Source organism: Limulus polyphemus, unplaced genomic scaffold (genome assembly GCF_000517525.1).
Source record: "Limulus polyphemus unplaced genomic scaffold, Limulus_polyphemus-2.1.2 Scaffold1287, whole genome shotgun sequence".
NCBI lineage: Eukaryota > Metazoa > Arthropoda > Merostomata > Xiphosura > Limulidae > Limulus > Limulus polyphemus.
Genome location: NW_013666897.1, coordinates 146,874 through 159,971, shown reverse-complemented (window position 1 = coordinate 159,971; position 13,098 = coordinate 146,874). Strand labels below are relative to the sequence as shown.

General features: G+C 31.5%; 1 protein-coding gene across 2 annotated transcripts in view; it reads right to left on the bottom strand.

Moving 5' to 3' along the window:
* Positions 1 to 3,470: 3,470 nt before the first annotated feature.
* The window catches only part of LOC106462941 (protein kinase DC2-like), a 51,317-nt gene continuing 41,689 nt past the window's right edge, over positions 3,471 to 13,098 (bottom strand). The window contains exons 6-9 of one of the 2 annotated variants that reach the window (XR_002611379.1): positions 12,604 to 12,661; positions 9,383 to 9,460; positions 5,360 to 5,561; positions 3,471 to 3,543 (exon numbers count right to left, since the gene is read on the bottom strand). Coding sequence is in view for 1 of the 2 variants with exons in the window: in XM_013922909.2 (XP_013778363.1) it covers positions 5,433 to 5,561; positions 9,383 to 9,460; positions 12,604 to 12,661 (265 nt within the window). In the remaining variant the exon portion in view is untranslated. Of the gene's footprint in view, positions 3,544 to 5,202; positions 5,562 to 9,382; positions 9,461 to 12,603; positions 12,662 to 13,098 lie in introns of those variants that run through there. The other variant, XM_013922909.2, reaches the window with a different exon arrangement.

Here is a 13,098-nt window from a genome sequence, read left to right as displayed (position 1 = left end):
CATGAGTATAATTGTATTTGTATCATTAAATGGTATTATTAAGGTATAAAACATGTCACTAAAGTGCACTGTAAATATATTTAAAAACCATTATAACACACACACTCAATATAAACAAATATTATTATATTTTCTTGACGCTCTGTTGAGTTTGTCCTTATTTCAAACTGCACCGAGTTTTGTTGTATTTTTTTTAACTGTATATAACTTTTTATTTAATATTATTAGTTTACACTCACAATAGATTTTGAGCTCTCTGTATGCATGGAGTTCTTGCTTATACCATGTTGTACAAAGTGCCAGACTACGATGTGGTGAAATCAAACGTCATAAAATAGCTAATAACATTGTAAAGTCAAAGGTTGGGGTAACCTGATTATCTAAGGGAACTGTGTCTATGAAATGCCTCCCAGTGGCACAGCACTATGTGGGCGGGCTTAGAACGCTAGAAACCGGATGGGCAGAGCACAGATAGCCCATTGTGTAGCTCTGTGCTTAACTTCAAACAAACAAAGCGTCTATGAATGAAAGATACCCAATTATGTGTAGTTATCTAAGGAGTTTCAGTTAAAATGTTTGCATATTTTATAACAAATAAAATCATTATTATTAAGATGCAATACAAATAAAATAAGCGCGTCAAACTGAGAAATGAATGTTATATTAAACTTCTAAATATGTAATTTGTATAATGAGACAGGTTCTATGGAAATCATGAACGATTTATTAGAACAGCAAACAATTTTATCATACACCTGTAGAAAGGTGTGTAATTCAACATTTCATCTATAATGACAAAACCTTACCAAAACATATATAATGACAAAATATAACATTAAATTATTATAAATAACTTCTATAAGCGTATATCAGTTCATATTAAACATTCAGTCCTTCTTTGGTCTTCTTCGTACTCCAATAACCTCTGGAATGCGACAAAGCATGCTGTCGATGAAGTTATTGATGTAATCCACCCTGATCCCATCCCAACTTGTCATTAGAAGGCGCTGCAACTCAGTACAGTAGCTGGTTTAGAGGTCGTGGTTTGCAGTTTTCCGTCTCGGTTCTATCCAACAGTTTTCAGTGGAATTTCAATCTGGAGACTTTACTGGCAATCTTAGAACACCCTCCTGGTTGAGGTAATCCTGTATAATACGTGCATTGTGAGCAGCGGCATTGTCATCCTGGAACACAAAGTTATTACCAAACCTTCACTTAGTATATGGCAAAAATATCATCTCCATGTGATGCCTTTAGGAGTCGCCATTGACGTTTTCCTAAGGATTGAAGAGCAGTGTTTCCACCATGTTGAATAGCTGCCCAAACATGTACTGCACCACCTCCTGTTTGTTCTCTGTGGGAGAGAAAGTCTTTCCTCATCTGTTCTCCAGGCAAACGACGAACACAAATCCTACCATCAGCTTTAACAACGCCAGAAATGGGACTCATCTGAAAAGATGATATGTCACCAGTGTCCTAACTGTAAGTTGGCATGCTTTCTTGTCCAAGTAACACAGTGGCAATTCTTAATTCTTCCTAATATCAGTTTGCAGATAGCCCTTCTTGCAAAATATCCTTATTTGGTCAGTCTAATATTCACTGTTTTTTTCTGGATACCCCGGAATGAATATATTCATGCCATTCCTGTCGTGAGGTGTTACAAGACTTCTATCAACCTTGACGTGTTAACCTTGTAATAAAAAACGGTCATCTCGGGCAGTAGTTTTCCAGCGTCTACCAGTAGACATTCCTGGGACAACGTTTCTTGTGGTCCAATGACGTTTTAGGATTCTGGATACAGTACACTGGGGTACCCTACTGTTCTGGCAATGTTCGTTTGTTTCATACCATTTCTGGACAGTCGAACACTTTGACGCCCTACAACTTCTGGCACGTGACGAGGCATGACTCTACACCAAGTACAGAGAAATTATCTGAACAAAGCGTTGATCTGTTTCGAAAAAGACTATACCAAAAGTAAACGCTTTTATCCAAAAGAGGTATGTATGTGTGTTTTGACAAACACATGCTTAAAAGAAATCATGCAGGCCAGAATAGCAGCTCATACATGTTTGTCCAATCATACGCTACCTTCTCTGTTACTACTCGAGCATTTACACAATAACAACTCCACGCATGTAGACAGTAACATCAATATAGAACAGTATGCAAACATTTTGGTCAAGACTGTATTTTCAATGCTGTAATTTTTATTAGCTAGAGATAACTGGGTTTTAACGAGGACATTAAGATATACCTAGAAAATTCTAATATGACATCAGAGTTTTTCTCGTACATTCAAAGCTAGATTATAAATACAAGATACTTGTGAAAATTGAAGATAGTAAAGGGAATCAGTCATTATGTTAACTATCTGGATTAGTTTGTGCAAGTAAGTTAATTTTATGTTACGTTAGTCCTAGGTTATTAGAAAGGTTTGAATGTCATTTGTAACGCAAGCCTAAAACAATTTATGACAGAGTGAAAGGGTTCAAACTTGTAAAAACGTTAAAAAAGGAAATATCCTCAAAAAATAAATTTTTTTATTTTCAATTTATAATTTTGGAAGCGACTGGAAGCTTTGTTTGTTTGTAGTTAAGCACAAAGCTACACAATATTGAAGCAGACATATAAACCTGAATATGAACACAAGATGTTTAATAGATTGCTGCTTTTTTAACTTCCGAATTTAACTAATAACCATTTGTTTTAGACAAGTATTAACAAAAAATATCAGTAAGTTGTATATCCAACTTAATAAAACCAAAATTACATTAAATTCAATGCTCACTACTCTAAGGGATGTGAAGGCTTGCCTCTCATGAAAAGTGAAGGAAAGTGATTGACCTAAGAAAAACCCAAGCATATTTTAAAATATAAATATGTATTCGCAGTTACACAGTAAACTTCCAAACTTATACATCTCTGACCCACCCAGACACATCTTATTATTATTAGTTATTAAACGTATCAAATAACAGTTATAATTACATTTTCTGAATTCAATTTATTCTGTTAGGTAACTGATTAGTTTATTATCATATTCAACTTATAAATAATTTCACAATGTAGACACAGTCACGTTCGATTGTCGTGCCATCTATTATTACTAAACAGTAACTCGGAAAGCAAAATCCTCAAATTCAAAGTTTATGTCCGTAGCTCTATATTAAGCCAACAGTTAGAACTAATCCCTTATTATAATATTGTTAATGGGTGTATTTCCGGATTTTATTTTTGTGAGATTACTAAAAATTACTCAGAACCATAAGTTTTGCAGAGCTTCATAAAGTAACTATTGCATTGGTTGGAATACACGGGATGTGTTAAAATAAAAATATATATACATAAATCTCACTTTTACAAAATTCTTAATACAGGTACACGAACATTTAAAAAAAGCATAGTTTATTAAGCACGAAAAAAGATATGTGAATTTCAACTTTTGAAGAAACGTCTTTTTTTTTAAGAAAAAAAAAACATTACCACGACAATTTTCATATCGAGGAGCGTCATAACGGTTGATTTTTATTAGTCTTCCATCTTGATAAATGAAAAAGAAAAACGAAAACCAAATTATTCTTAATATACACAAGTCTTGGGTAAGAGTAACTTTCAAAATGCCTTCTTGTAATTGTATAAGTCTGACTATGTGTAATGACTTAAATATTTTACATTATTATTAAACAGTTTTAATTCATATAAAAAATTACAGCTAGGAATTTTTGTTTATACTTCAGTTTTGCATATCAGCGACATGTTTCATAGGTGGAACATTGTTGAATTCGAACAAACTTAACGTCACTGGAAACCTCAACAAATATATATATTTGAAATTTTTCAGATCAGAACTTTTGTATATTTCTTATAACATTACACTTGATAGTACACAAGACTCTTTTGCATATTTCTTTATTTTGCAGATATAAATAAAATCATTCAACACATGTTTGTCACAATTAAGCTATTTTTATATTACTTTATCAAAATATTATATCAAACATAAGTGATTCTGAAACATGTGCAAATTTATGTAATTATGACACTAACAGATAAAAAAGGCTTATATATATATTATAGTAATGTTTAACAAAAAATATTATATTTGTTTTATTTCCCAAATAAAGAAAAACTGACGAAAAATAGAAAAAGTGAATGTAAAATAATGGTAAATATAAAATTAATTTCATCATATAGCTAAATATATTTAAAAAAGTATATAATGAAAACATAGAGAGTAAACTTGATGGTTATTACTCTAAATATGTTATAGTACTTTTAATGACACTTTTACAAAATTAAGTTTTTATGAATGAATATTTAGAAGTGACGGATTCAGATACACCGTCATGATAAAACGATAATTCTATTTATGATTTCCTATTCCATAAAATAACTTCTCGATGAAATAACAGACCACTTCATAAAAACGCCCAAATAAATATAGCAAGTCAAAATTTGAGTGATGAAATATATTGGAAATTAACTTCTAGTTTTAATGATATTTTTATAACTTCACCGTAGATAAAAATATATTAATTTCGTAATTTCTTTTTTTCCTGTCACCTTTTATTGCAGACCAATGGTTCTTGTTCTCATATATTTAAAACAAAATCACTTAGTGAAGATAACAAGAATTCTGTTTGTATTTATTTTGACAGTTTAATATTTTTCGATGTTTGTTTTCTAATTTCCTAATTCATGTCACAAGGAACAAGTGCAAAGAATAAATCTAAACGAACTGATTACAATGAATCAAATGTGTGTGTGGTTAGAGATATTCAATGTAATGGTAAACTTTCGTCACAGTGTAGCGATCCCAAGTTACAGGTTCATCGAATCAAAAATAGTTTATAAAATACAAAATGATTTCATTATGCAAATACTGTTAAACAAGAAGTTTAGTGTGACCAATAGCAATAATTTCTAACAGTTAATGAAAACATAGCCGCTAGAGGGAAGGGCCGGTTATTATTCATCTGGAGTTTATAAAATGCTGTTATTGCACCTCGAGGACTGTATGTCTTAGATAATTGATAACTTGGTTAAACTGGTACATTTTTCGATTTTTTTTTACTTAGTACTATCTTCTGAATCATTATTAAATAAAGTTAAACTGAAAACAATTACATATCTAAACAGACAAAAAAATATATAAATCATCATGAATAAGTAAACTTTTATAAGAAAAAATGTGTAAGAAATATATAGACGTCTATTTTTCCGATATCTGTAATATAATACTGTATTGAGAAATTATTTCACTTTTATGTTTAGCTGGTTTACTGTATGAACACAATACAAATGATGAATTTCATCTTGTAAAAATATTCCTGGTTTATTGATATTTCAGAATTACCAGACTTTTGTCAACGTCCTATAATTCCTGCTTTGGACAATATGTATTCCATTCATTCAACTACAAGAATTTGTCAAAAATCTTTGAAGTAAGCCAACTCCTCTTCTTCTATTTTTTCCTTAATGTTTTTCCACTTTTTGTCGGAAAACCGGTCAAAGTAACGAGTATCCCCATTATGGCTGACACTGGGAATGATAGGAGGCTGTGAAAAAGATAACGTTGTTGGTGTATTCAATTACAACTTATGACTTTTAAACACGTGTATTTTTATTATTATGACTATATCCTATATTTTTAGAAAATATATAAAACTTTTAGATTAAGTTGATTATAATACACTTGTCACGACATTAAGCTTAGTTCCTTTTTCTAATAATTACATACCCTTAATAAAAATAACTGAATCCATGGAGAAGCTTAACAACTTTAGCTATGCTCATTCCGTTTCATCAGTGCATGAACTCTTATGGGACTTAGCAGTAAATAACGATATACTTATTTTCCAATAGCCCAAGCTCTACTATCGTGTCTTCTGAATATAAATACAGTAATAATTTTTGAAAATGCAAACACAGCCTTAATATAAAGCACTTTAATCGTTTGGAACCGTTGTAAAAATGTAAAGCTATTTTGTTACTAAAGCTTTATCTACTAGTTCTGAACGATAGTAGATATAAAGATAGTCAAAGCGAACGTGATTTCATCGTGTTTAGACTGGGTTTCTGGAACTGGTCTTAGAACGTTTAGACACCTAATTGTGTCAAAGTCAACTGGTTTGTATTTTTAAGTTGCTGTTGTTGTTATTTGAAGTTAAGCACAAAACTACACAATGGGCTATCTGTAAGTCCGCAGACATACCGCTGTGCCACCGCGTGGCATTGTTAAGTGGTTCTTCAAGATGGCTTGTTTTGTCTTACACCATCTAATGTTACGGTATACGTGTTTCTAGTTATATCAAACTATCAAGTTCGAAGTATTCATATTGACTAAACCTTACACCACTGCACAAATGCAGCACAAAACAAAATAAATCTTTTTAAATATACCTAAAATGGCATGATCTAAGTACATTAAAATGGAGATATGAAACATTTCCTTAACAAATACAAATAATTTTGAAGTTAAATTTCATTAGATATTATTATTGTTAAATCATAAAATAAGTCTATTTGTACCATTGTATGTTATATATTTTAAACCAGTTTCAAATTAAACAATCTTTTTTCAAGAATCTTGGTATAAATGACAGACTTCATTATGCTACAATATTTATTTATAATATTTGTGGAAATGTACGATAATTTTTAAAATAATTAAAGATACGTTTTGAAAGGTTTTGGTTCCTGATATTAAAGAAAGTGTTGTGTGTTTATCAATAGAAATTACTAGTTTCAGGTTCATCAGATTTAGACTAACTGACCTACTCTTATTGTTGGATTTAGTATTATTGTCTCAAATTCATCATATTTAGATTAACTGACCTATACTGGTTGTTGGATTTAGTATTATTGTCTCAGGTTCATCAGATTTAGACTAACTGACCTACACTTGTTGTTGGATTTAGTATTATTGTCTCAGGTTCATCAGATTCAGACTAACTGACCTACACTGGTTGTTGGATTTAGTATTATTGTCTCAGGATCATCAGTTTTAGACTAACTGACCTACACTTGTTGTTGGATTTAGTATTATTGTCTCAGGTTCATCAGATTTAGACTAACCGACCTATACTGGTTGTTGGGTACAGTATTATTAGTCTCAGATTTATAATTTACACTAACTCACTTACATTGGTTGTTGTATGTAGTATTAATAGTTTCAGCTTTATTAGATTTATACTAACTGACTTACATTGACTGTTGAATGTAATATTATTAATCTCAGATTTATAATTTATACTAACTGACTTACATTGGTTGTTGAATGTAGTATTATTAGTTTCAGCTTTATTAGATTTATACTAACTGACTTACATTGACTGTTGAATGTAATATTATTAGTCTCAGATTTATAATTTATACTAACTCACTTACATTGGTTGTTGTATGTAGTATTATTAGTTTCAGCTTTATTAGATTTATACTAACTGACTTACATTGGTTGTTGAATGTAGTATTATTAGTTTCAGCTTTATTAGATTTATACTAACTGACTTACATTGACTGTTGAATGTAATATTATTAATCTCAGACTTATAATTTATACTAACTTACTTACATTGGTTGTTGAATGTAGTATTATTAGTTTCAGCTTTATTAGATTTATACTAACTGACTTATTAGTCTCAGTTTTATACTAACTGATTTACACTGGAGTTGAACGTAGTATTACTAATCTCATGTACATCAGATTTAGGTCACTGACTTACACTGACTATTAACGCAGTAATATTAGTCTTAAGTTCGTCACAGCTGATTTACATTGGCTGTTGACTGTTTAATGTATTATTATTTTTCATAACAAATCTATCGCATGCATAAGAGCTTTATGATTCTATCCATAAATGTTGGAGCAATAACCATGTTAACATTACAACAGATTATGCAACTTCCTACAAATACGTCGCTTCTAAGATATTAAACTCTAATGATTTATTTTAATATGAAATCATACAAACCTTGCTAAGGTACCATGTGTATCATAAATGCTGTTAGGTGTCAAAATTAGAAACTTTAACCTATTGTCAACTTAATAGGATTCCACTTTCACAGGAGGTGCACATTTTACAAAACTTTTTATCAAGGTCTAATCAAACTCTACAACTAGGCCTGCTGCTCGATATGCTAAGTTGGTAGTTATAAGCAAAGTATTACGTTTTTTGATTCCGTAGAAACTGCCGCTCAAACCCTATTGTTTAAGTTATAATGAATATTAAGAAAAAAAAAGACTTGGAAAATTATTTCTTGTTTCAGAAATTCGCGTAAAACTATTCAAAGGATAGCTGTGCTAGTCGTTATAATTTTGAATTGATAAACAATAGGGAAGGAAGCTAGTCAACAACGTTCACCGCCAACTCTTGAGCTATCTTAATTGAATAGTGGGTTTTGAGAAGTGTTCTCATAACACATCCACCGCCCAAAAGTGTGGGTCGTGTTTTTTTTTTCTTGCGTTAGCTAGGCGCAAAACTTGAACACTCAGATCCACAGTCTGGCATAATAACCACTAGGCCAGACACGATCCACTCGGAATATAATTTGGCATAAACACATAATATTAACTTTTTTCTTTCCATTTGATTTCCCTAAAGTATTCACCAACAACTTTCTTGTCAGACCATCTATATATCATATAATAAGCTGTGAGGAAAAATCATTTATTATTATAGTATAAGCTGTAGTTTCTTGTCAGACCATCTATATATCATATAATAAGCTGTGAGGAAAAAATGTTTTATTATTATAGTATAAGCTGTAGTTTCTTGTCAGACCATCTATATATAATATAATAAGCTGTGAGGAAAAATCTTTTATTATTATAGTACAAGCTGTAGTTCTTTGTCAGACCATCTATATATCATATAATAAGCTGTGAGGAAAAATATTTTATTATTATAGTATAAGCTGTGGTTAAGAAGGTCCCTTTAGAGAATATTCCATTTTATACTACATCTGCTTCGGAGTTTCTTAGTTTGTTTTAGCACAAAGTTACACATCAAGTAAAGAGAACCTATTTTCAAAAAAGAAAGTAGTTTTACCTATGAATGAATAAATTAATTAAACCAAATTTTAAATTACACTTAAACGTTTTTGCATTTTGACAAAAATGTTATACAAATTTGTCATATCAGAACTATAACTAACATTCATGTGATTTCACGAGAACGATATCTGTGAAAGTTTTTATATTAGAAAATTCCTAACTAAAAGCAGATTTAAGACAAAAATATTTAATTTGAGAAATGGTTGAAAACCAAAATAGATTGTGATATAATTTTCTAAAACAATTCTGTGTTAATCGTGAAATATCACAGTAAACCAGTAAGTACCCTTACAGGGTTAATTCAATATCAAAATGATTTCTTGCCTTGACACGTTTGTTTAAAACATCATCCCATACGATTCCTTTAAACCATCTATGTCTTTTAACGTCTTCAGCTTCATTCTAAAATAAGAAGAAAAAACTGACAATTAATTAAATGAAATATTTTGAATGAAGTGCTACTAACTTGAAATTATAAGATCATTAACCTTTCATTCATTGCTTCACCCATGTTTCTGCCTTCGGGTATTAATCAATAATCCAAAACTACAGTTTGATTTATAACTTAGATACATAGTTAAACATATCTATCAAAATATATATATGTTTTAGATACAGAAGAAAACTTCACTGATGAACTTCCATTAAAGATAAGTCATTCTTTTCTAAAAACAAAAACAAAAAACTTATTATTATTACGCGTTGTTTGCTTGTTGTTCAGGACAAAGTTACACGACGGGATATCTACGCTCTGCCCACCACAGGTATCGAAACCTAGTGATTAGTGTTATAACCCCTCAGACCTACCACTGAGCCATAGGAGGCTATTTTCTATAAGCTGCTAAATTTTTACATTTACCATATAAACTGTCCCAGCTCATGAAGGGAGTAATAGTTCATATATAAGTTGTATTTCCATCCAATGAACAAAGCTGAACTTAGAATTCATTTTAGAAACATCATTTAGTCACCTGTATATATCTGGTTACTTCCCGTGTATCGGAAGTAGTTTCCTAAATAAATGTCATGTATTAGAATCAGTGGCTGGCTAAATATTTTTGTTTGAAAAAACACATTAGTAACAACAACAAAAAGGACATTCAGAAACAGGAATCCCCCCTCTCCCCCTAGGATAAATATAATCTAATCATTTGCGGATAGACTTCAGCTCGCTAGGCGTTATGGAAGATTTTGTCTTATTTTCCAGTCAGTGCAACGCCAAGCTCTTTAATGTCGAGTGGGTTAAGATGTAGGCAAATAGGTGTAAAGAAGTACATAAGTGTTTCGAAGAAGTTAGATCAAGACTTCTAATTGGTCAGTCCATATATTCTATGTTATCATCAGGGTCGGCTTATAAACTGAAGAAGTACGACACCGGCTTTTACTTTGCACTAGCATATCGGTGTAAAGTTTACAAACGGAGGCTAATATCACTTCTATCAGAACATTTGTCTCTCGGATATGCCTGTTTGTTTGTTATTAAGCACAAAGCTACACAAAGTACTATTTGTGATCTGCCCATCACGGGTATCTAAACCCGGTTTGTAGCAGTATAAGTTCGTAGGCATACTGCTGTGCTACTGGGGAGCATTCGGATATGCAATAAGATCTGCACATCTATCGACACTGATGTTACCCCACACCCTAAGTCACAATCTGCATTGTCATAATACGAATATCATCTAACTTTGGCTCTCCAGGCATCACCATGGCAATTATAGCGATACATACGTTAGAATGCAGTGGTATATCTATTCATTTTTTGTTCCATATAAATCTAAGGAGATGTACAATGGTGTACAGGAAACAAGTTATATGCTGAAATACAACATTATCACTACGAACCCACATGCACCATAAGCTAGTGTGATACTCGGGTATCCTTATCTCTGACAAATAATTTAAAGTTTCCTCAAAACGCAGATTCAAAAACTGTTAGGTTAAGAAATGACCTAAAACACATAGTAAAGGAAAAACAAATAGATAAAATCTTTATTTATAAAAATGTACTAAATATTAGCACTTGGCCACACTATAATTTACTTGTGATTACAGTAGCCATTGGTGTGGAAGAAGGATTTCCTCAGTATCTGTACAGGACAGACACAGGAAGAATAATCACATCCGTACAAGACAAGGACTGAAACAATGACGCTATATCGCACTTTCAAGTCAATGAAAGGGTCCTAGTGTTGCATCCAACATTCAGTATATTACCTACGTCAACCACTATTCCATATGACTCAATCAATGGAGAGAATCCCCAACTTGTAGAAATATCTGTATCACCCATTGAGATGGTCTTGTCCTGTCCCAGAGAGAAGTCATAGAAACACGGCCATCCTGATTCAAGCTTCTGTCAGATAGTTGTTACCGTATTTAATCTTTATCCTAGTACTTGTTACGACCTATTGGTATCCAGTTTACAAGGATGTCACAAGCTACATACAAAATACTTACAAGAAGAAGTAAAAAATGCACCTAATGAACCTTCCTATGGGTATAGTCTAAACTAGTTAGCAAGGGTGAAATTGTTAGATACTTCATATGTGACATTATCAGTTGTCCCTGTGTTTCTCTGAGTTCCAGAATTTGAACTATGGCAGTCTTATTTCCATCACACATTTTATCTGGCCACCACTAGGTCACATTATCACACATTTGTACGGAAAATTAAAGAGATTACTAAAATAGAAAAAAACAATTAAAGTTTTAGTCAAGGCAGGTACTATTAACAAAAAGCGTCTAAACAGCCTTGTACTTTGTCAAAATAATCAAGTGCCATTTTTGAAACTGTATTAAATACTTAAAAAGTATTACTTTATTGTTGTTATGTCTTTTCGTAAACGGATAGAGAATGCTGGTAAAAACCGGATTTACATTATATATGTGCTATAATATTCGAGATGTCCTTCATCGTAATCACTTTAATATTTCAAACTAATTTTGAGTTATTTCTTGTTTCATACCATGGTATTTGGCTTTCATTATGTATGAACATATATTTTGTCGTCTATACTTTTAAATCAGTATTTATATTTGCCACCACAACACAGTACGAGCGTAACAAACCACAAAAATAAACTACAGTGAAAAATCAAACAATAATCAAAACGAAGTATCTGTTCCATAGGTGGAAGTTTTACACATTTGATCTCTCAAAGATTATTTTAAAACATAAAAAAGATAAATAATATTAATCTTTCATCGTCCTAGCAACGTATTTGAACGTATCAAGTACTGCCATCAATAATTTGTAGACTTTCATAATCTTATTTTAACACAAAAGTTGTATTCAACCTCAGATAATTAATAATCTATATCGTATTATTATTACTGTATATATATATACGTCTATATATGTGTGTGTGTGTGTGTGTGTATTACATCCAATTATTAGCGCCTGAGAATACCCCTTGGTGTACCAGATATTGTTTCTTGTATAAATAATTATTAGTATACGTAGATAGTATCAGAAGAGCTTATCAATAAAATTACTTATTTTCAAATCCATATATATGACATACAAGACCAACCAAACTTACCTTCATATTGCCCAGTCTCTTTGTTCGATCTTGAACCAACAACTTTTTAATTAAGTCTCTAAAAAAAAGAAATAAATAACATAAGGAGGCTGCTTATACATAGAAAAAATAGCGTTTTAAAAAAGTATTTATAAATCATAAGCCACATTTTTGTGTGTTTATAGTCGCACAATATGCAGTTGTTCTGATAATGTTCTAGATATTCAGTGAGTTTTGATGGGCGTTTCCCGTGTTATTTGAAGTCATTACAGATCATGCAACGCCATTTCAGAATTATTGGTTGCTAAGTTACAGAATAAGCTATCAGCGCTTGGCCCAACACGGGTATCGAAACCCGTTTTCTAGCATTATAAACCTTTCAGATCTAAACAAACGCAGGATAACCTCATAAAACCAAATTTTGCGTGGCTGAAACATAATTTTACTATAATGGACGTAGCGTGTATGTCAGTATCTATGTATGTAATCAAAACTCCTTCGCCATCTATTGAATGG